We start from the raw sequence: 22,258 nt of genomic DNA on the forward strand, positions 1-22,258 counted from the left end.
CAACCAAGTTCTGCCTCGCATACACAATATTAACTCTGGACTATATTTTGGCACAAATTCATACTGTTGAAAAATTACTTTTCCGTCAGAGCACTGGAAATGTAAAAGGATCACTCTCCTCCTCCCTCTCTTCGTAGAAGGGAGTGTTCATTCCTGATAATGCTTTTCATTCAACCATATATGATGGCCATCTTAGGATTCTTTCAATGGCAAATGCTAATCCATAGACTGCCTCTGTAAGAAAGTGTTTGAAAATTTAATCATTTTCAATTAACCAGATGATTGCTGAGTCCAATTTGTTAGAAACGTAACATTTGGAAGATTTGTGCTTCCAGTTTGTTGCAACCAAGAGGGGTGTCCAGGGGGCGAGAGTGCCACTGCCGTGCCCGTGTTGTAGTATCAGTGCGGGCTTTTGGGGGTTTTCATCCTTTCTTCCTGGAATGAGTGGTTCTGGCTTCTGCTTTGTGCCAAGCTGTGACAAGGACTCAACAGTAGGTTAGCAGATGCCTCTGGAAGGATGTACACAGGAGCGGAAGTGGTCCCAGGGGGGAGAAAGGAATTTATCTGCCCAGCTTCATCCTCCTATCTTCCACTAGTCTGGGTTTGGGATTCTGTCCCAATGTGGCAGCACATCCATCTTTCCCGTTGGGTTTCCTTTTGACTCCCTTCTTTGTTTTTCCACATAAACTAGAATATCCTCATTGTTATTAAAAATGCCTCATCAGTAGGAAATGCAACCTTCATGTTCTAGTTGTCTGCTTCCAAGTCATTCTGTTTTTGCTTTAAAACACTATCACAATCCGTAAGATAACTCCCTTAAAATGTTGGTGTCTTGGAATAATTTCAGGCTTCATTTTCTTGATCTGATCCATCAGAGCAATATTACTCTAAGAACCTAACATGAACAGATATTAACATCATCTTATTCTCTTGTTTCACTTGGGTTGGCTGTCTGTCCACCCTAGTGCCTCAGTCGTAATGATTGCATTTATAAAATTTGGGTTTCAAATGCACCACGGTCAAATTCCACAAAGGTGAATTGGTAGTTCTTTTGTGAGAATGAAAACTCTCCCCTTACTCTACTTAACACATCTTAAAGAGATTGACTTCTGAAATCAAGCTCATTATTATATATTTTTTAAGATGAAATTGGAGAACACACATACAGACTAAAAAATAGCCCCCCCCCCATATTTACCAGGAATTATGGAGCTTTGAACTTAACAGTAAAAATGACATGATGCAAAGATTTGTGTAGGAAATTATATAATTTATTACTACTGTCTTTTTTGGGTTATTTATTTATTTTAGGGAGACAGCGAACAGGGGAGAGGGGCAGAGTGAGAGCAGGAGAGAGAGAGAGAGAGAGAGAGAGAGAAACCTCCAGCAGGCTGCACAATCAGCATAGAGCCTGATGAGGGGCTCAATCCCACAATCCCTGGTATCATGACCTGAGTCAAAATCAACAGTCGGACACTCAGCTGATGGAGCCACCCAGGTGCCCCTTTTTTGGGTATTTAAGAAAATTGACAAAACATTGGAAATGAAAGAAATGCCAAGTAAGAACAAATTGAACACTATACGGGACTGAGTAAGAGAATATCATCTAATAAAAGATTGAGCTATTGTAGAATTCTAAATATGATCTTAAATAAACACAACTTTATGTAGACTTTAGAATACCATTATTAACTGAAAATGACACGTTTGTTGTGTGTGAATTCTTTTTTATCTCCGTATTTGAAAATATTCTTGTACTTGCAGAAAAGTTACAAAAATATTACAAGAGCTCTCTTGCTGAGGTGGCTCTGTTTCAAGGTGTGGGTCTGTGTGCTGCCAGGGGGGACTTCGCTTGCTTGTTCATTCTGGGGTTAGAGAGACAACAGCTCCCCGAGGAAGCTCTTCTCAGGCAATACAGAAGCATGAGGGACAAAGGGCAGACGTGAGGCCTCTTCATGCTAGGGTTAGAATGGGCACATGTCACATGGCCTACATCCCATTGACCAAGGCAAGTCACATGGCAGAGCCCAAAGTCAAAAGATAGAAACATGGCCTTTAGAGGAAGTGCAAATACTACATTGGCATAAACAGGGCATGAATTCATGGAGAAGTGAAGAACTGGTGGTCGTAATTTTGTCTTCCGTAGGCATCTGGTTCTCTTGCTCTGTGTACCTTGGAGGCTCAACTTCTCCCAGCCTGGAACTTCTTTTCAGACATCTACCTCCATCTTTTCCCACTGAACTTTACTTTTACACACTCTATGGTATTTTACCCCAAATGAATTTCCTGTTAAGAAATCTGAAATTATAGAAATAACGTTTGCCCCCCTGTGGCTTTTAAAATACAGTTGATCCTTGAACAATGTGGGGGTTAGGGGCGTTGACCCCTCGCCGTTGAAAATCTATGTATAGCTTTGGAGTCCCCTAAAACTTAACTACTAATAGCCTACTGTTGACTGGAAGCCTTACTGATAACATAAACAGTCAATGAACACGTATTTTGTATGTTACATGTAATATACTGTATTCTTACAATAAAGTAAGCTAGAGAAAAGAAAATGTATTAGAAAATCATAGGAGAAGGGGCGCCTGGGTGGCCCAGTCTGTTAAGCATCTGACTTTAGCTCAGATCATGATCTCACACTCCGTGAGTTCGAGCCCCGCGTCCGGCTCTGTGCTGATAGCTCAGAGCCTGGAGCCTGCTTCGGATTCTGTGTCTCCCTCTCTCTCTGCCCCTCCCCCGTTCATGCTCTGTCTCTCTCTGTCCCAAAAATAAATAAACTTTGAAAAAAATTAAAAAAAAAAAAAAAAAGAAAATGTATTAGAAAATCATAGGAGAAGGGGCGCCTGGGTGGCCCAGTCTGTTAAGCATCTGACTTTAGCTCAGATCATGATCTCACACTCCGTGAGTTCGAGCCCCGCGTCCGGCTCTGTGCTGATAGCTCAGAGCCTGGAGCCTGCTTCGGATTCTGTGTCTCCCTCTCTCTCTGCCCCTCCCCTGCTCATGCTGTCTCTCTCTGTCTCAAAAATAAATAAAAACATTAAAAAAATTAAAAAAAAGAAAATCGTAGGAGAAAATGCGTGCATAGTTCTGTACTGCAAAAACATCTGCATTTAAGCGGACTTGTGTAGTTCAGACCCGTGTTGTTCAGGGGTGAGCTGTATATTCATTACTTCCTGGTGCCTGAGGTGGTCCCTCTCTGTGTTTCTGAAAACAGCCCAATGAAGATAGCTGTGGTGTGAAATTCTCTGTTTACCTGTTCCTCTGGAACTCTTTTGTTGTTCACTCCCTCACCTTTTCTAGACTCGCTCAGTGCTTCAGTCTCATAAGCTTCTTGTTTTCATTGCCCAGTTCACCTCGGAAGCCGTTGAGCCATGCTTTCATCTTTTTTTGGATAATCCATCCAAGAGTTCTAGTGGTTAGAAATAAAATTGGCTGATAAACGCTTTTGTCTATATTTGTTTCTGTGTGGATTATCAGCATGTAGAGTACTACCTCTAGTGTTTTTTTTTTTTTGAGAAAAAAATTTTAGTTTATTTTGTTGATTTTGAGAGAGCAAGAGTGTGAGTGGGGGAGGGGCAGAGAGAGAGAGGGAGAGAAAGAATCTCAAGCAGGCTCTGTGCTGTTAGTGCAGAGCCTGACGAGACGCTAGATCCCGTGTGAGATCAGGACCTGAGCCGAAATCAAGAGTTGGACACTTAACCGACTGAACCACCCAGGTTGCCCCTTACCTCTCTTTTTTAAATACAGTTTTATTGAGATGTAATCCACAGACCATAAATACACCCATTTAAAATGTACAGTTCAGTGGGCTCTAGTATGTTGACTGTGCAAGCGTTGCCGCAATTAATTTTACAACATTTTCATCATCCGCAAAAGAAACCCCGAACCTATTAACAGTCATTTCCCACTTCTTCCTGAGTCCCCCAGCCCTTGGCTGCTTTCTGCCTGTAGATTTGCCTACTCTGGACATTTCATATAAATGGAATCATACAGCCTGTTTTGTTTTGTTTTGTTTTGTTTTGTTTTGTTCGTGACTGGCTTCTTTCACTTAGGACAATGTTATCGATATCCATCGACATTGTAACTTGAATCAGTGCTTCTTTCTTTTTCATGGCTGATTAATACTCCATTGTATGGATGCACTACATTTTGTATATCCCTCCATCAAGTGATGGACATTTAGGTTATTTTCACTTTTTGGCTATTATGAATAAGCCTGCTACAAGCATTCATGAGTAAATAAGTTTTTGTGTAGATAGTTGTGTTTAGGAATCGAAACAAAATCTCTTAGGAACATATCTAGGAGTGAAATTGATGGGTCATGTGGTAACCCTATATTTAGCATTTTGAGGGTCTACCAAACTATTCTCCAAAGTGGCTGCACCATTTTCTATTCCTACCAGCAATGTATGAGGTTCTAGTTTCTCCACATTCCCACCACTTGTCTTTGCCGAACTCAAGGCTACAAGGATTTACTCCCGTATGTTCTTCTAAGAGTTCTATAGTTTTAGCTCTTACCTTTAGCTCTATGATCCATCTGTTGTTACTTTTTGCGTATCTTATAAGGAAGGGTTTTCCACCTCACTCTGTACGTTGATATCATACAAAATCAGCTGTCCCAACACGATTTGTTGAAAAGACCATTCTTGGCCCAGTTGGTTTTCCCAGCACCTTTGTTGATAATCAGTTGACCACAAATGTGAGGGTTTAATTCCAGATGCAATTCTATTTCTTTGATCTAATTTTTACCCTTCTGCCAGTACCACATTTCCCTGATTGCTGTAGCTTTTTGGCAAGTTTTGAAATTAGGAAGTATGAGTCCTTCAACTTAGTCCTTCTTTTTCAAGATTATTTTGTCTATTCCACATCCCTTGCATTTCCATAGGAATTTTAGGACTGGCTTGTACATTTTTGCAGAAACCCCAGCTGTATTTTGATAGGGATCGTGTTGAATCTGTAGATGAATTTGAGGGTTACCTACTCCTTAAACCTTTAAGTCCTAAGCGATAAGCAAGTTACAAGCTATTGTTCATTTCTAATTGTGGACTGGAAAGGCAGCCTTGACCTCTGAATGGTACCTAAAGAAAAAATTCTGAATAAAATATTAAATCTTTGAAATGTTAAAATGCATAACAAGTTCACATAAAACTGTACATAAGGTTATATTTGTGAAGTTATCACTTGCAACTTACCAAACTTATCATTATATTCGAAATGTATTTTACTTGACTAAATTATTTTTTTAAAAGAAGGAATCTGTCTTCAAAATATTATCATTTGCAGCTGGTTTAGCTTTTATCAGCTAACCCAGGACCAGCCATTATTACTTAATACATACTGACTCAAGATAAAGTGATATGCTGACACCCATTGATTCAAAGGCTTACAGCGACTCTCCTAGTGAGTGTACAAACATTTTTTTCCCTCCAATTTTGAGATAGTTCAAGCACTCCGGGAAATAATAATAATAAATGTATTTACACCACCCCGATTTGTTTAATCTTCCCTTGTTCCTTCTGTCCGAAGTTTTCCCGGAAGCTTGGGTACCTGAAGAAGGCAAAGTGACGCTGATGCCCTCTAGGAGCTGACGGTTTAGCTGCTCTGTTGAGACATTATGCTTATTCACCTCCTTTGGCTTGACCTTTGCGGCACCTACCAAATTGGAAAGGTTAGGTGATTGGACGACGTGAGCAGAGACAGCTGAGACACAGCCAGGCAGGGCCGTGGCCGAAATGCTGGGTCTCAGTGGGTCCCTGAGACAGAAAAAGAGAATGAAGGCGGCAGATAGAGGAGGTCGGGTTCAGCCTTGACAAACACCCAAAGACGCTTTTTGCCATCTTTCATTCTTTCCTTGGTCCCGGACTCTGTGGTTAAGGAAATGGTTCACTTTTCACAGACTGTAGCTAAAGTCAGAGGAAATTTTGACCTTTGGAAGTCCTTGAAGAATGGGGCCTCTCAGAAGCTCAGAATGTGCTGCTCTTTGTTTCTCCTCTGCTTGCCCTGAAGCCACTGGAAATACAGGCCCAGCTCCAAGTGGCGCCGGCTAGGAGCCGACAGAACACAGAATCTGATTCGACAACACACAGAATCTGCTCCTCACCCACTGCCGGAGGGAAACTGCTTCACTCTCTTGCACCTTTTCCTGCACCCACTCACTAGAGAACGATTTTTGTAGGAATTCACCTGCAGTGGAAGAGGGTCAGTACCCGGTTTTGCTTTCCTCTCCCCATCACAAGAGAACAGTGTTTTAATTAGTGCAAATTGAGATCCTGAGAAGGGAAATATTCCTTCTCTCCACCCTTTGCTCCCGTAACACTCCCCGGAAGGGAAAACCAGATGAAGATTATGCGGCAAGGAGAAACATCAGAAGCTTGCAAATCTGGCATATGCTGTTAAAAATGAAGTCAACAGCTCCTGATAGGGCGGTGCCACCACATCTGCTTTGAGAAGAAGCCTCAGGAATCACCGTATTTAAAAGTGGTACGGCTGAAGAGGTCCAGCGGTATTTAAAAATTGGTGACAGAGGGGCGCCTGGGTGGCCCAGTCAGTTGAGCATCCCTCTCTTGGTTTCTGCTCAGGTCATGATCTCACGGTTTGTGGGTTCAAGCCCCACGGGGCGGGGGCTCTTCACTGTCAGTGTGGATCCTGCTTGGGATTCTCTCTCTCCTTCTCTCTGCCCCTCCCCCACTTGCTCTCTTGGTCTTTCTCAAAATAAATAAACTTTAGAAAATAAATAAAAGTTGGTGACAGAAACTGCCCAAGGAAGTGTGACTGTGGCATTCAAAGAGGGGCATCGGACGGCAGAGGTGTGGGCACCCAGAGAGCCGCCTTTAACGGCATATCTGGTTCCCATTTGGGGGTGTTGGTGTCATTTAGGAAATTAGGAGTTTCGGTGCAGAGTGCCACTGGCAGGAGGGAAAGAGGAAGGACATGTCCATATATTAAAATAAATGTAGTAAGCCCTGAGGGAAACTCTCCAAGCACTTCTGCCCTCAGCCAGTGCGCTGGGAAAGCCGGAAGTGAGGGACCGGAAGCGGGAAGTGAACAGACAGGAAGCGTGGAGAGTAGAGGCTCAAGCCTACGTTGATCCTAAAAAGCAAGGCTGGGCCGCCCCTGCCTGCAAGTAGCCCCTGCCCCTTGCCCCTTCTACACCTTCTCTGTCACAAGAGACCCCACTGTTGTTCTTTGTTCCGCGGTGGGTGTCTTCCCCTCCTCTCTGGGCGTCCAGGGCCGCCTGCCCTGCCCCCTCCGTGGGGACAGGGTCTGGGAGGGACCGTGACGCCGCTAAATGAAGATGCTTCACAAATCGGGCAACGACATTTTACTGGAGTGTGTTTTAGTCTGGGACGCCCAAAGTAGCTTCTAATTATGAAGCATTGTCTCTGCCTCCTGGGTTGAGGCCAGTTTCCGTTCTCCGACGCTCAGAGGGCCAGGACTGCAGACAGCGCGCCGGAGACAGGCGTCCCGGGGCTGGGGTTGCGCTTATTAAGAATCTAAGAAGCACTGTATCTGGTTGTGTTTTTCTCCTCTTTCCTCCCCCCCCCCCCCACTCCCCCATTCCCTCCTCACCCTCGCCTTCCCGCCCCTCCCCGTCCCCATTCACTTCTTTGTGCACCTAATTTCCCAAGTCTGGTCAAGATACAAACCAAAGGGTGTATGAAGCCAGCGAATGCCATTCTTGACAAGGAAATGAGGCACATGGACTTCATTTAATAACAAAAGAGGGTGCTCCTGAAGGCCAGAAGGACGTGTCTAAGCAGGAATAGCTGGAGTGTGCTTAGAACACAGAGCTCCCTGTTTGGAGACATTGAAATCCAGAGCAGCCCCTTTGAAGGCGGGCCTGACTCCACCCTGTCCTTCCCCTTCTCTGTTTGTTTTCTATGGCTGCTGTAACAGATTACCACGCATTTGGTAGCTCGAAACAGCACAAGTTTACTTGCTCACAGTTCAGAAAGTCACAAGTCTGAGAAGAGTGTCACTGGGCTCATAACCAAGGCATAGGCAGGGCCGTGTTCCTTTCTGGAGGCTTTGGGGAAGAATCCGTTCCTGGCCTTTTTCAGAGGCTGCCCACATTCCTTGGTTTGTGGCCCCTCCCTCCATCTTCAAGTCCGGCAGCAGAAGCTCTTCCATGCTCTGACTCTCTTGCCTCCCTCTGCCAATTGTAAGGACGCTTAGGATGACACTGGACCCTGTATAATGGAGGATAATCTTTCCATCTCAAGGTCAGCTGGTCAGCAACCTTAATTCCGTTAGCAGTCTTAACCCCCCCTTGCCATGTACCATAACATATTTCCTGGTCCCAGGGATTAGGATGTGGACATCTTTGGGGGCTGTAATTCCACCTGCCAACTCCTGCTTCCCCATCGCTTAGTACCTGTCATGTACCACGTGTTCAGTAGATACTTGTTGAATGAGTGAATACGTGTGTAAGCCCATATCTGCATTACGTCAACTTAAGCAACATTTCATTGCAGAGAAGCGACTGAGAAATGGAAAGACGCATGGAATTTGGAGTCAGAAGACTGTGTTCAAGGTCTAGTCACACCATTGAAGAGCTGTGTGTCCGTGGGCAGTTGATGTAACCATTCTGAGCCTATTGTCTCATCTGTAAAATGGGAACAGTCTTACCCAGTGAACTTGCCTTCACAGGGTTAGGGACTCATCACATGTGTTCCATCGTTACATATTTGTTGAGTCCCTGCTATGGCCCAGATAGGGGGTCGGGGAAGGGTCGCACAGGAGGTGACCCTTGAAAAAGGTGTGAATGAAGTGAGGGAGTGAGGATATCTAGTGGAGGGTGGTCCAGGCTGGGGAAGGCATGTGAGATAAGCTTGAGGGCTCCACGTGGCTGCATGTTCAGGGAGCAGGGAGGAGGCCAGGGGCTGGAGAGAGAGGGCAGGGGAGACGAGCCTAGTGCCCTAGTGACACCATAGGACACAGTTTGGATTTTATGCTTAGTACTTCGGAAGGGTTTTGAAAAGTGACACAGTTGGAAGAAAAACGTCAGTTGCTTTACAGTTAAAATAATATGATGTCAGGTATTTGCTTCAGAAGGTTTTAGCAGCGGGGTGGGAAGAGAGGTGGAAACATGCCCACGGCCATATATTCGGGGTGATCTTGAGGCTAGGGGATGAGAATCTGGAAGCGCATTGTACCATGCTCTCTTCTGGTACGTATGTTTGAAAATTTCCACAATTAAAAAGTTAAAAATAGATTCGATGGTATGTGTAAATAACACATCTCAGAAGTTAAAAAAAGGATCCCTCTGGGTGCTGTGTGGCCAGTATGGAGGCCACTGCAGTATTTAAATGCCGTAATGGAAACTTCCAGATAGCCCAGGAACGATGCACTCAGGCTGCACTCAGTGAACACAGCACAGTCCTGGGTGCCTGGTGCTTTGGGGATGAATGAAACCACACGCCTGCAAGTGTGTGATTCCAATCCCTTTCTAGCAAGGTGCTGTCATAGACTCGGGAAGCTCCTCAAGGGTGCCCAGCAAGGCAGGCTTTCCTGCAGGCACCGTGGTGGCAGGGCTTCAGGACAGGTGCCGCAGCCAGGGGGCACTGGGTTAGGCCCCGCTGTGGGGCCCACAAAGCAAAGTGTCTTCTGCTCTGGGCGTAATCCCGGGTGATGTTGGCTTGCTGTCCCATTCTGCAGGGAGGCCTCTCGAAGATGGGATGTTTTCTGTGAACAGGAGGCTACACACAGGTGGGAGAGACCAAAGCAACCTGAGCAGAGTAGAGAGAGGGAGAGTCATGACCAACCTTTGTGGCATTTCCTTCAAATGAATGGTGACTGTGTGTGATGAGAAACACAGATAACTTAGGGACAGGGTGGGGCAGAGTTCTGGACTTTGAGGAAATTCCATTGGCTTGCTAACAGACAGGAATTAGAGCTGAGGTTCTCTGCAGTTGGGTATTACATGGGTGGGGAAAAATGTATTTCTGCATCATTTCAAGACCTTGACTTCTGTCTCCTACATTATTCTAAGGATCAGAATACCCTAGTTCATTGCCTTGTCTCTTACAAAACATAAATCCATGCCCTCCCCACCAACACCATTTTTTTTTTGTGGAAAGAGGTTTGGATTTGGGTTGTATCATTTTCTACTAGAGAAGGTTTGCACTGTACCTTGTCAAAAAGGAGCCACATGGAGGTCAGGTTACCTCTCAAATCCAGCTTCCTTCTGATACTTTGGCTTCAATACTTTGATCCCCTAATGCTGAGGACGCTGTTTGACTTTAATTGGCACAATGAAAGAAAGAAGAAGGAAGGGGAGGGGAAAAAAAAATCCCTTCTCATTGTAAAAGTAATGTAACCTATTAAAATTAAAAAAAAAATCTGGACGCATCAAAACAAGTGACGGGCTGCCTATAATGGCAGTTTTCAGAAATCATATCGTTAATAGTCTGCTGTATAATTTCCCAGCCCTTTTTCTTTCCAACTTTACCTGCTAATGGGTTTTAGGACATCTGAGTGGGCATATTAAATAGGCCTCTGCTTTTCTGTGGAGAGAGAGGGTCTGTGTAAACATCAGAAACATTCTTCTGAATGGCACATAAAGAACATTCAGCGATGGTTTTTCCATTCAGCTTTTGCCAGCTGGGAATGTTGGGAATGTCAAGAATTTTCCTCTAACCGCTTCCCTCTTTGTTTGAATCCTAATGAACCACGGGATATGTTTTGGCTTCTGCCCTCGACTGTCCCTGGCCTCAGGGTTCTGTGGGATGGTGAGAATTTCTGATCCTGTGCTGGCACCAGCGGCAGAACAGCATTGACTCCCGGGCTGCATTGAAGCGACTCACCAAGGACACTGTTCTCTGAACATCGTAACACATAACGAATCCCTACAAGTTCCTGGACCTGATGCCAGAGCGCTCTGGCTTGCATAATGCTCATCTGGGGAGGCAGAGCCCAGCTGGAACTTGTCCTTGTTTGGAAACTTGATGTATTTTCCACTACTGCTCATTCTTGACATGCACGATTTTTTGCTGCTGTGGAATTTATGATGCCACAAACCTGCATTTAAGGAATTTTGCCTGAAGCAGACTGGGTGGTCTGGAGGATTTGGATATTTCCTGGAATAATAATTTCCACTGTGTGCTGAGTAGTGTGTGAATGTACACACGTACAGGGTGGTGTGGGATGGGAAGAAAGAACATTTGTGTTATAGGTAAAACACTCGGAAGAATCAAGAGCAGGGCAAAGGGAAGAGGTTTCATCCAGACTCTGTCCTGCCTTGGCCGTGAGTGTCATCACAGAGCTGGAAAAACCTTAGTTATCACCACCACCACCCCAACCCCCACAGCTACCCACAGTTTACAGAATAAAGAAACCAGAACAGAGTCAGGCAGCCAGGCATGGATGTCTCGACTCCCTTTGAGTCTAGATCTTTTCGTACTTTGCCCTTAAGGTGGGTTCTGAGCATACCTGGTCTCGAGATGTTAAAAAATGCTACTTGGAAAAAGGTAAAGAAAATTGAGAATTCTGAGTTAAAACCAAAACAAATAGGTTTCTTGACTATACTAATTTTCAGAGCTTCTCACTCACTAATAATACTTTGTAAATCTCCGAGGAAGCGTTATCATGTACAACGTTGGTCAAACTTACTTGGCCAAGAAACCTTTTTTCCAAAAAGCACCTCATGGGCCCAGGGTTCTGCAGAAGACCCTAGGGAAGTACCAGACTGCTCTATCTTGCCTCTTGTGTCATCTTCTGTTTTTTCAGAAATGTAAATTTCACTGCTGCCTGGAAGTCCATTGTATGGCTAAGCCAAATTTACGTTTCTGGGCCCTGATCGTTAGACGTTGACATCGGTTCCGATTTGTCAGCATTACTGACGATTCTGGAGTGAATTTTGGTTACTCTGTGCCCATCTCTGATCATTCCCTTCAGAAGTGCCATTGTTGAATCAGTGTATGAACATTTTCAAGTCTCTTGATATTCCTTATCTGGTTGTTTTATAGAAAGATTATGCCCACTTTATCCTTCTCCCAGTTGCTGGAAGTGGGGGCAAGGTTAGCATACATCTGGAAAAGCTAAGTCTGAGCAGCTTGAAGAAGACCATTCCCCTCCCTCTTATTCTGTGGACATACAACAGTTAAAAAACACACAGTCACACACACGAAGGACATACACAGCCATTTCTTTTGAGCGTCAGATTGGCTTTTCATAATTCCCCGTGCTGCTTCTAAATAATTAAAAAGTTATCTGAGCACTTTAATTTGGCATTCTAGATATTTTGTTGGATAGTTAGGAAAGAAGGGATTTTGAATTGGCTTCTATCATGCTCATTTTCAAAGAACCTCTCAAGGTGAGATTTAAAAATTATATCAACCTCATGTGATCGGGAAACTGTTTCTGGAAGAACCTTTTTATGTAAGTGTTTTTATCAGTCTTAATTCAGACTCTATGGAAATTGAGTTATGTCATGTCGAGTATTGAAGCTAATTGTGGTGCTTTTGTTTTTATATTTGTATGGGAAAGAGTATACACATTGTAGGCTAGAAGTGATTTATCGTTTTGCCCTCCACAAATATTATCCGTTGGTCAATGCATTATTGGGTTTTAGAACTGAGACTTGAACTTTTAACTCATTAAAACTCCCAAGTCCCCGGCAATAAAGTCATTTAAGTGGCTTCACCAACAGATTTATTTCAAAATGATTCCATTTGGGGGAAGGAAAGAACAAGTAATGCATTATATACAAAGATCTATTCAATAATTCATGAGACCTGCACACCAGTGACCATTTTAGATTCAGTTCATAGTATTGTAGCTGAAAATGAACTCTGTCTTAAGAAGATATCCACGATTTGCTCCTCTTTGTGCTTGAGTCCACAAGTATCTTGATTTTTGAGATACAGATTTTGTTCCTACGTGGTGTGTTTATGTGGACCTTTCTTATTATGGAGGCTATATTGAAAAAAAAATGGGCGTTTTATATAATTGGGCTAAAAGGACACTTTATATGCATTCTTAACCCTTAGCAAAGCAGGAGTGTTTCAGAAATACGTTCCTTGTATCCTCCCTTTGGGCAGGAATTCTGACTTTATTCTCTACATGTGGATTGGATTGCTAAAGGACAGATTAAAAATAGATTTAGTGATGTCTAACAATTACAACAGACACCCAGTGTTGGGCACTGAATATGAAAGGCACACATGGTAAATGGCCTGCTGTCCTCCAGGGGGTCCTGGCAAGGGGCCAGGGCCCATCAGCTGGGAACTCCTGGGTTCATCCTGAGCTCCATTCAACCCGTTCCCTTTTCTGAAAAACCACAGAGGCCCCATGGCTATTTCTGTTCAAGGTGGAGGCTTGCACCAGGGCGGGAGAGTTGAGAAAGAGCCTGTTTCCTTCCACACTCTGTAGAGTGCTGCCCTAGCCCTCTACAGCGCATTACGAGGGATGCCTTGGGAACTAACGTACTTCAAATCTCCAAGTAGGATCATTTCAATTTGGCAAGGCTTTATTCAGTGATAAGTATTATGTGGGAAACCAACACGAATGAGTGAGATGGTTTTGTTGGAAAAGCTTCAGGATCTATCCTTATTCCTTCCCTCCCTGCTCCTTATCCTACTCTCTAATAAAAATGGTTGCTTTTTCTTTTCAACTTAAAAACCTACGTAAAAAAATCATTGTAAACATTTATGCTCACAGACTCTCATGAGAAGAATGTACAAGTCATTAGACATCCCACTGTTAACATTTTGAGAAACATTGTTGTAGCCGTAGACATAGACAGACCACCTCACATTCTATTCTAAATTATAGTATGCTTCATAAGCAGCTTCGAGACTGTTTCTTTCCCCCTTTAACAGTATGTAATCGTTTCCTAAAAATAAAAACCCTCACCATCATTTTAATTGTTGCAGAATATTCTGTTACATACAGATACCATTAATGGATTCTCTATGATGAACCGTTAGGTCGTTTTCAAATATTTGCTCCCATGTGTAACATAGGGATGAGGGCCATTGTGTGTGTGATGAGCTCCTTTAAGTGGAGTTGGTATGTCGAACAATAGGCACATTTCAACTTTTGGTATATATTACCAACAGCGGCTTTTAAAGAGAGTATCTCTCTTTTTTAAATAAAAATTATATATTTAAGGTGTACAACATGATTTGATGTACATACACATAGTGAAATTTTACGACAGTCAAAGTGATTAATATATCTTCTCACATAGTTACCTTTTCCCTTTATTAAACGATGATAACACCTGAAATTTTCTCTCGGCAAATTTCCAGATTCAATACTCTATAATTAACCATAGGCATCAGGCTGTGCCTTCTATCTCTGCAACTTATTCGTCCCATGTAACTGCAACTTTGTAACCTTTCACCAACATCTCCTCGACCCCTCCCCTCCCTGTTCCTGGTAACCACCCTTCTACTCTCTGCTTCTATGTATTTGACTTTTTTAGATCCCATGTATAAGTGAGATCATGCAGGTTGTTTTGTTTCTGCATCTGGCTTATTTCATTTGGCATAATATCTTTTAGATTCATCCATGTTGTTGCAAATGGCAGGATTTCCTTTTTTAAGGCTGGGTAATATTCCACTGTGTGTGTGTGTGTGTGTGTGTGTGTGTGTGTGTGTGTATACACATCACCTTTTCTTCCTTTCTTCATTCCTTGATAGACACTTAGGTTGTTTCCATGTCTTGTCCATTGCAAATAATGCTGCTGTGAACATGGAAGTGCAGATATCTCTTCGAGGTATTGAAGAGATTTCCTTTAGGCATATAACCAAAAGGGGGATTGCTGGATCATATAGTTCTGTGTTTTTTGTGTTGCCTGCATACTATTTTCAATAGTGGCTGCACCAGTTTACATTCCCAACAGTGCATCAGGGTTCCCCTTTCCCTTTTCTCCACATCCTCACCAACACTTGTTATCTTTTTTTTTTTTTTTTTTTTTTAAAGAGAGAGAGCATGCACACGTGAGTCGGGGAGGGACAGAGGGAAAGAGGGAGAGAATCCTAAGCAAGCTCTGCACTCAGCATGGAGCCCGACACAGGGCTCAATCCCACGACCCTGGGGTCATGACTTGAGCCTAAACCAGGAGCTGGACGCTCAACTGATTGAGCCACCCAGCACCCCCCCCCCTTTCTTTTTGATAACAGCCATCGTAACAGGTGTGATATCTCATTGTGATTTTGATTTGCGTTTCCCTGAGGATTAGTGATATTGAATGTCTTTTTATAAGAAGGTCTTCAAATACATTCCCAGGTAACATATGAGAGTGCTCCCCTGCCCGAATCCATACCAACTGTGGATATAGTAAATCTTTTTAATATTTAATAAGTTACTACATGCCTCTTCATTGCTTTTATTTTCATTTCTTTTACTGTAATTGAATGTTTCAAAATATTTACTGGCAATTTATATCTCTTCCTTGGAGATTTAGCTACGTGTATCCTTTGACCATTTTTCGCCTGAGCTATCTTTTTCTTACTGGCTTTTAAAACCTTTCCACGATGTATCCAGATGTATCCAAAGATCTATCCTTCAAAATATTCGTAGACTCTGTATGTATCCTCAGCATAATTATCTATCATGTTTAGAGATAAAGGGTTCTAGTGACCAATGGGACTTGATGTGCTCACATTTTGGAATGGAGCTCGTCTGTGTCACTGTGTTCATTTGAGGGATGGCAGCCGTGTAGGCTGAGGGTGGCTTGGGGAGGTGTCCTGGCTCAATGTTCCTCATTAAAGGCTCAGTGAGGGTCTTGTGATCTGTGCCAGTCTCTTCTTGTCCTCCCCTTGGCAAGCATCTTTTTCTTACCACTCTGTCATCCTAATGAGATGTCCGTGGATCTGTCATATCAGATAAGTGATGAGCAGTGGAGAAAAGAAAATTCATAGAAGAGTAACATTTAAAGTAAAACGTATTTTTGGCCTTTTCCCAAAAGTGAATTTCATGGTCTATAAGCCACAAGCACATGTGTAGTCAAGGAGGAGAATTTATTGCCTAATACGAACCCTGGGAAAATTCTAAGGGGAGTTCAGGGATCTTATAGGGATAATGTAGGATGAAACTTTTATATTTTAATTTGAAGTTGCATGAAATGTGTTGACTTTGGCCTAAAACTATTCATTGTTCTTAAACAGTTTCATTCACTGGCTCCCATGTACTATCGTGGATCCGCTGCAGCTGTCATAGTATATGATATTACCAAACAGGTAAGAATGTCCCCTTCAAAATGGCCCCATTTGTGTTGATTCTCTGTCTTCAAAGGACCAAAACAGAGACTTGACTGCTTGTCATGCCAGGAACCTGGAATGAGATTTCATAGCATGGTAGCCAGGGATAATCAACACCATCTATTGAGTTTATTCACCTGTATATAGTGAAGCATTTCAAATTTTTCTACCAAATTAAGTAAACAACAATGATCATTCATTTTTCAAATTGACCGTCTGCTCGTAGAGGCAAGGTCATGTCTGCCAAGTACCCCTCTCCAGAATGTCAGGCTTTTAAGTGGAGGAAAATGATTTGGTTAAGTTCTGCATGTTTTGTGATTATGGAATACTTATTTTCTATTAGTGTTTCCATCACGCTACTTAAAATGTCAAGGATAATGTTGATGTATGTATTGTATATATATAGTATACCACATTTTTAGTTATCACGTTGGGGATCTAGGCTATCCATCAAGTAACTGCAGTGGTTTGCTGACTTTCTTTTTCCACTCCTGGAGTGCTGACTCAGCTCACAGGACTGCTGGTTTAATGATCCATCACTGTTACCGTCCATGAGTTCCTGACCACTTCTACCTAGATGTGCTGTCTACCTTGGCTGGTTTGCTGGAGGATGGTTGGGAGTAAGGGCAGAAAGGAAATCAGGATTTCTCTGTCTCTCTCTCTCTCTCTCTCATGTGTGTGTATTCTTTTTCTTTCCTGAAATAAGCACGAACATGTCTAGTCCTATGACTGAGTCTTTTTCATGCTGAGTCAAGGCTGTAATTTTCAATTGATGTTATTTATAGAAGAAAATTACTAACATGACTTTCTTCAGTTCATCAAGTTTCAATTTTAGAAAAGGAAAGTTCTACAGGTTATTTAAGTGTAACTTAGCTAATAAGTTTTGTGCCAGGACAGGGGTGGGATGTTAATGTACATGAGTTTCCTGAAAATATTTTCGTCTATTAAATTGGGTTGGGTTTACATTTCTACTTGGTTGAAATACTGTGTTGGTGGGTCTTTCCAATGATTGATTTACACTTTGGGTTTAGGATTCATTTCATACCCTGAAGAAATGGGTGAAAGAGCTGAAGGAGCATGGTCCAGAAAACATTGTAATGGCTATTGCTGGAAACAAGTGTGATCTCTCAGACATTAGGTAAGACACATTAAAAACTGTTCTTGGATAGTTAACATCCTCCGTCTCTGAATGTCCGCATGTAAAAAGCTGTCATACCTGTGTTGTTAAGGCTGTTCTCCGTATAATCTTAAGGTGATGTATCAAACCAAACACTTTGGTTTCCCTCAGAGATACTCAATTGTTGACCTTTTTTTTTTTTTTTTTTTAACCAGAAACGAGATTTGCAGGGACCCAGTCTATAGGGACTAGAGATTTGATGATAGCTCTATGGAGCCTGATAAGCTAGCTATTTTTACTAAATAAAAATGCTATAAAAAGGAATAGTGAGTGGCACCTGGGTGGCTCAGTCAATTAAGCATCCTACTCTTAATCCCAGTTTAAGTCTTCGTCTCATGGTCGTGAGTTCCAGCTCCACATTGGGCTCCAAGCTGGGTGTGAAGCCTACTAAAAAAAAAAAAAAAAAAAAAAGGAATAGCCAATTTGTATCATCTATCTGTATTCCCCTGGTTAATTCAACTCTCAGCAATTCAGTCGGTGATCTTCATGAAGACAAAGACATCATGCCTCAGGTTTTGCTAATCCAAGTGTGATTCAGCCAACATTTGATAAACAATGGAAATAGATCTTGTAAAAGCTCTTAACATGGCCTTTGACAAATCCCTCTGTTTCTTTGGGATTTCAGACACTTTGTATCACATTGCATCAGGTTGGTTTACAATAACAGCCATAAACACCACTTAATCATTTGTTTTTCTGGGGACTGGACAAATGTCTAAACTCCCTAGACTTGGCTCAGATCTCTCCATTCTTTACTGTGACCCTAAAACAGCTTGCTTGTCTAGAATTGCAACAGAATCACTAACTTTTGTCATGGGGTTGGGGGAGGGCGGGTGGCTAGAGACTGTGTTTTGCTAGGGAAGGTTCTATCATCTGACACCATTGAGTTATAGCAAAAGCATGGCTGTAATGGTACCAAGCTTTGTGTATTGTGGCAGAACTGATAGAGTGGAAGTTAAGCAGACAGTTATTTAAAGTTGACTGGGATTATTTAGGATTCTTGGTGACATGAAACAGAGTCCCACTTGAAATTATTTTCAGGAAAAAGGGAACTTATTGGAAGGTGATGGTATCCCCATGGTAAAAAAAGCAAGGCTGCCTTTAGCTTTGGCATTTGATATGCTCCATATTTAGTCTCTGGCACTCTCTCTGTTTCTAGTTTAAATTGCCAATGGAAGGATCTCCCCATATCATGACAAGGCATTTGTGGCCAAGAGAGGGGATTTGGGAGGTACAAGATGATTTTTCCCCCATAACCATGAGAATAGGGAGGTAGGTGGTCTTGAAGAGGGGCAGCTCCTAGAAAAGTACAGCCTGGTCAGACAAAACGTGTCTGTGACATGTTGGCTTGGCTACTCATACCTGGAGACGTACCGTACGTTCCTTTTAAAAGGAATTCACTTTTAAAAATGCACTGGTAGAGTATTCTCCTTAGAAGGCATTCTGTCTTGTGGCCAGCCTATATAAGCCTATATTTATATACATCTATATCTATATCTATATCTATATATATATATATACACACACATATATGTGTATATGTGTGTGTATATATATGTGTATACATATATGTATATATATATGTATATATACATATATATGTGTGTGTGTATATATATATATATATATATATATAATTTTCAAAATGTCCCACCTAACAGAATCCATCCATCTGACTTTGAACTGTAAATTCACTCACAGCCCCTCCATCCCCAGTGGGAGACCGTCCAGGTACTACATCCAGTGGTGACATCATGGGCCTGCTGTCCCACTAGTTCCGGTTTCTGGATAGTACCCTTTCGCCTCTAGTTTGGCCTCAGTGAGGTTGGAATGTGACTTCTCTTGCAGTTGTGGTTTAAAGAATGGAGTATATTGTATCCTTTGTTACACGCAAAGTTATGTTAGATGCTACTTGTCACTGGAATCATGCAGCAAGGAAATGACTCCCTTTGCAATTCTCTTTCAAACCCTCAATGAGAAAGACTCGTTGGATTAAGTCACAGAGGAAGACTAGATGGATCTAATAAATTTTTGATTTTTAAATATTTATTAATATGTAATTTAAAATTTTAATTTCTTTATAAATATATTTCATTGAACTAATTTAGACACCATAAAATCCACCTGTCTCTTAGTGTACAGGTCAATAAATTTTTGTATAATTATAGGGTTGTACAGTCATCATCGCATCTAATTTTAGAACATTTCCATCACCCTGCAAAGAACATGCCAATTTACAGTCTCTCCCAACATCCAGCTCCTTCCAGCCCCTGGCAACCACTAATGTACTCTCTTGTCTTTATAAATTTGCTTTTTCTGGACATTTTGTATTATAAATCGAGTCATGCACTTATGTGGTCTTTTGTGACTGGCTTCTTTCACTTACCACAATGGTTTTGAAATTCATCTGTGTTGTCGCACGCGTTAGCACTTCATTCATTTTTATGGCTGAATAATATTTCATTGTGCGGGTGTACCATATTTTACTTTTTCATTCACTGGTTGAATGAAACTTGAAATTTGAGTTGTTTTCACTTTTTGGCTACTTTATTTATTTACTTTATTTTTAGAGAGAGAGTGAGACAGCAAGCACAAGCAGGGGAGGGGCAGAGAGACCGGGAGAATCCCAAGCAGGCCCGGATCAGCACAGAACCGGACACAGGGGGTTCGGTCCCACGAACCGTGAGATCATGACCCGAGAGGAAATCAAGAGTGAGTCACTAAGTGACTAAGCCACCCAGGTGCCTCATTGGCTACTTTAAAAAGTGCTGCTGTAAACAATCATGGACAAATTTTGTGTGGACATATGTTTTCATTTCTCTTGGGTATACTCCGAGGAGTATAATTTCTGTGTCACGGAAACTTTGTATTTAACAATTTGAAGAACTGCCAATCTGTTTTCCACAATGGCTGCACCATTTTATATGCCTACTGGCAATGTATGAGGTTCCGATTTCTCCACATTCTCAGCCAGCACTGTTTTTAACCTGTCTTTTGCATTATTGCCATCCTAATGGGTGTGAAGTTGTGTCAATGTGGCGTGGGTTTGTATTTTTCTAATGACTAATGATGTTAAATATCTTCCCATCTGCTTATTGACCATTTGTATATCTTCTTTGGAGACATGTCTCTTCAAATCCTCTACCCAATTTTTAATTGAGTTATTTGTCTTTTTACTATTGAGTTGTAGTTCTTTATGTATTATGAATACAAGTCCCTTATCAGATATAGGATTTGCAATATTTTCTTTTCCTTTTTGTGAGTTATCTTCGCAATCTTTATTGTGTCTCTTGAAGTACAAAACTTTAACAACCAATTTGTGATTTTTTTCCCTTTTATCTCTTATGCTCAAGTGATTGACTAATTAAGATCACAAAGATTTACTCTTCCGCTTTCTTCTTTTTTTTTTCTTATGCTTTCTCTTAAGAATTTTGTAATTTTAGAGCTTACATTTATATCAGTCATCTATTTGGAGTTGATTATTGTGTGTGTTATGAGGTGGAGGTCCAAATTAATCGTTTGTGTGAATATCTAATTCCCAGCACTATTTGTTAAAAAGACAACTTTTTTCCCAGTGAATTTTTTTTGGCACTTTTGTCAAAGATTAGTTGATGATAAATGTAAAATCTTATTTTGGGCCCTTGATTCTATTCAGTTGATCTATACTTCCTTATGCTAATGCCACGTGATTTTGATTGCTAAGTTCGAAATATTTATAAGTCCTCCAATTTAGTTTTTCTTTTTCAAGATTGACTGTTTTGACTATTCTGGGTCTTTTCCATTTCCACGTGAAAAGGATTCTTTTCTCAATTTCTGTGAAAAAGCAAATGAGATTTTAATAGAGAATGTGTTGAATCTTTAAAACAGTCTGGGGATTATTGGCATCTCAATAATATTAAGTTTTCTGATCCGTGAATATAAGATGCCTTTCTATTTTATTTAAAGTCTTCTTTAATATCCTTTACCCATATCTCATAGTTGCCAGTGTACAAGTTTTGCATTTCCTTGTTAGCCTTGTCCCTAAGTGTTTCATTGTTCTTGATGTTACTGTGAATGGGACTGTTTTGTTAATTTTGTTTATGGTATGTTCATTGTTAGTGTAGACAAGATTATGTTGTCTGTGAATACAGACAGTCTTACTTCTTTCTTTCCAATAAAAGAAATCTTTTATTTCTTTTCTTTGTCTAATTACCCTTTCTAGACCCTCAATACAATTTGAATAGAGATGGTGAGAGTGGACATTATGGTTTTCTTCCTGGTTGTAGGGGCAAAGCATTTAGTTGTTCTTAGTAAGTAGGATATTGGTGGTATGGGTTATGTAGGTCCTCTTTATCGATGTGGGGGAAGTTCCCTTTTATTCCTAGTTTGTTGAGTTTTTTTTTCTTATGAATGAATGTTGAATTTTTGTGAAATGCTCTTTCTGAATCTTCTGAGGTGATCATGTGGTTTTTATCCTTTATTCTGTTAATATAATGTATTACATTAATTGATTTTCGAATGTTAAACCCCCTGCATTCCTGGGACAGATTCCACTTAGCCCTGACACGTAATCCTTTTTATACACTGCTGGGTTCAGCTTGCTTATATTTGATTGAGGATTTTTATGTCTGTATTCATGAGAATGTTGGTCTGTAGTTTTTGTGTTTTTTGTGAAGCCTTTGTTTGATGTTGATATATCAAAGCAGTAGATTTTGTAGAATGAGTGGAAAAGTGTTCTTTTCTGTTTTCTAGAAGAGTTTGTGAAAGATTGATGTTAATTCTTAAGTGTTTGATAAAATCACCAGTGAAGCCATCTGGACCCAGTCTTTTCTTTGTGGAAAGATTTTAATTACCAATCCAACTTCTTTATTTGCTGTAGATATACTCAGGT

At 41.4% G+C, this 22,258-nt stretch overlaps 1 protein-coding gene across 1 annotated transcript in view; it reads left to right on the forward strand.

The window, feature by feature from the left end:
• RAB31 (RAB31, member RAS oncogene family) overlaps positions 1 to 22,258 on the forward strand; it is a 131,921-nt gene that overhangs the window by 71,392 nt on the left and 38,271 nt on the right. Inside the window, 2 exon segments of the mRNA XM_032595386.1 lie at positions 16,117 to 16,190; positions 17,243 to 17,349. Coding sequence (XP_032451277.1) covers positions 16,117 to 16,190; positions 17,243 to 17,349 — 181 coding nt within the window.

This window comes from Lynx canadensis, chromosome D3 (assembly GCF_007474595.2).
Source record: "Lynx canadensis isolate LIC74 chromosome D3, mLynCan4.pri.v2, whole genome shotgun sequence".
Lineage (NCBI taxonomy): Eukaryota > Metazoa > Chordata > Mammalia > Carnivora > Felidae > Lynx > Lynx canadensis.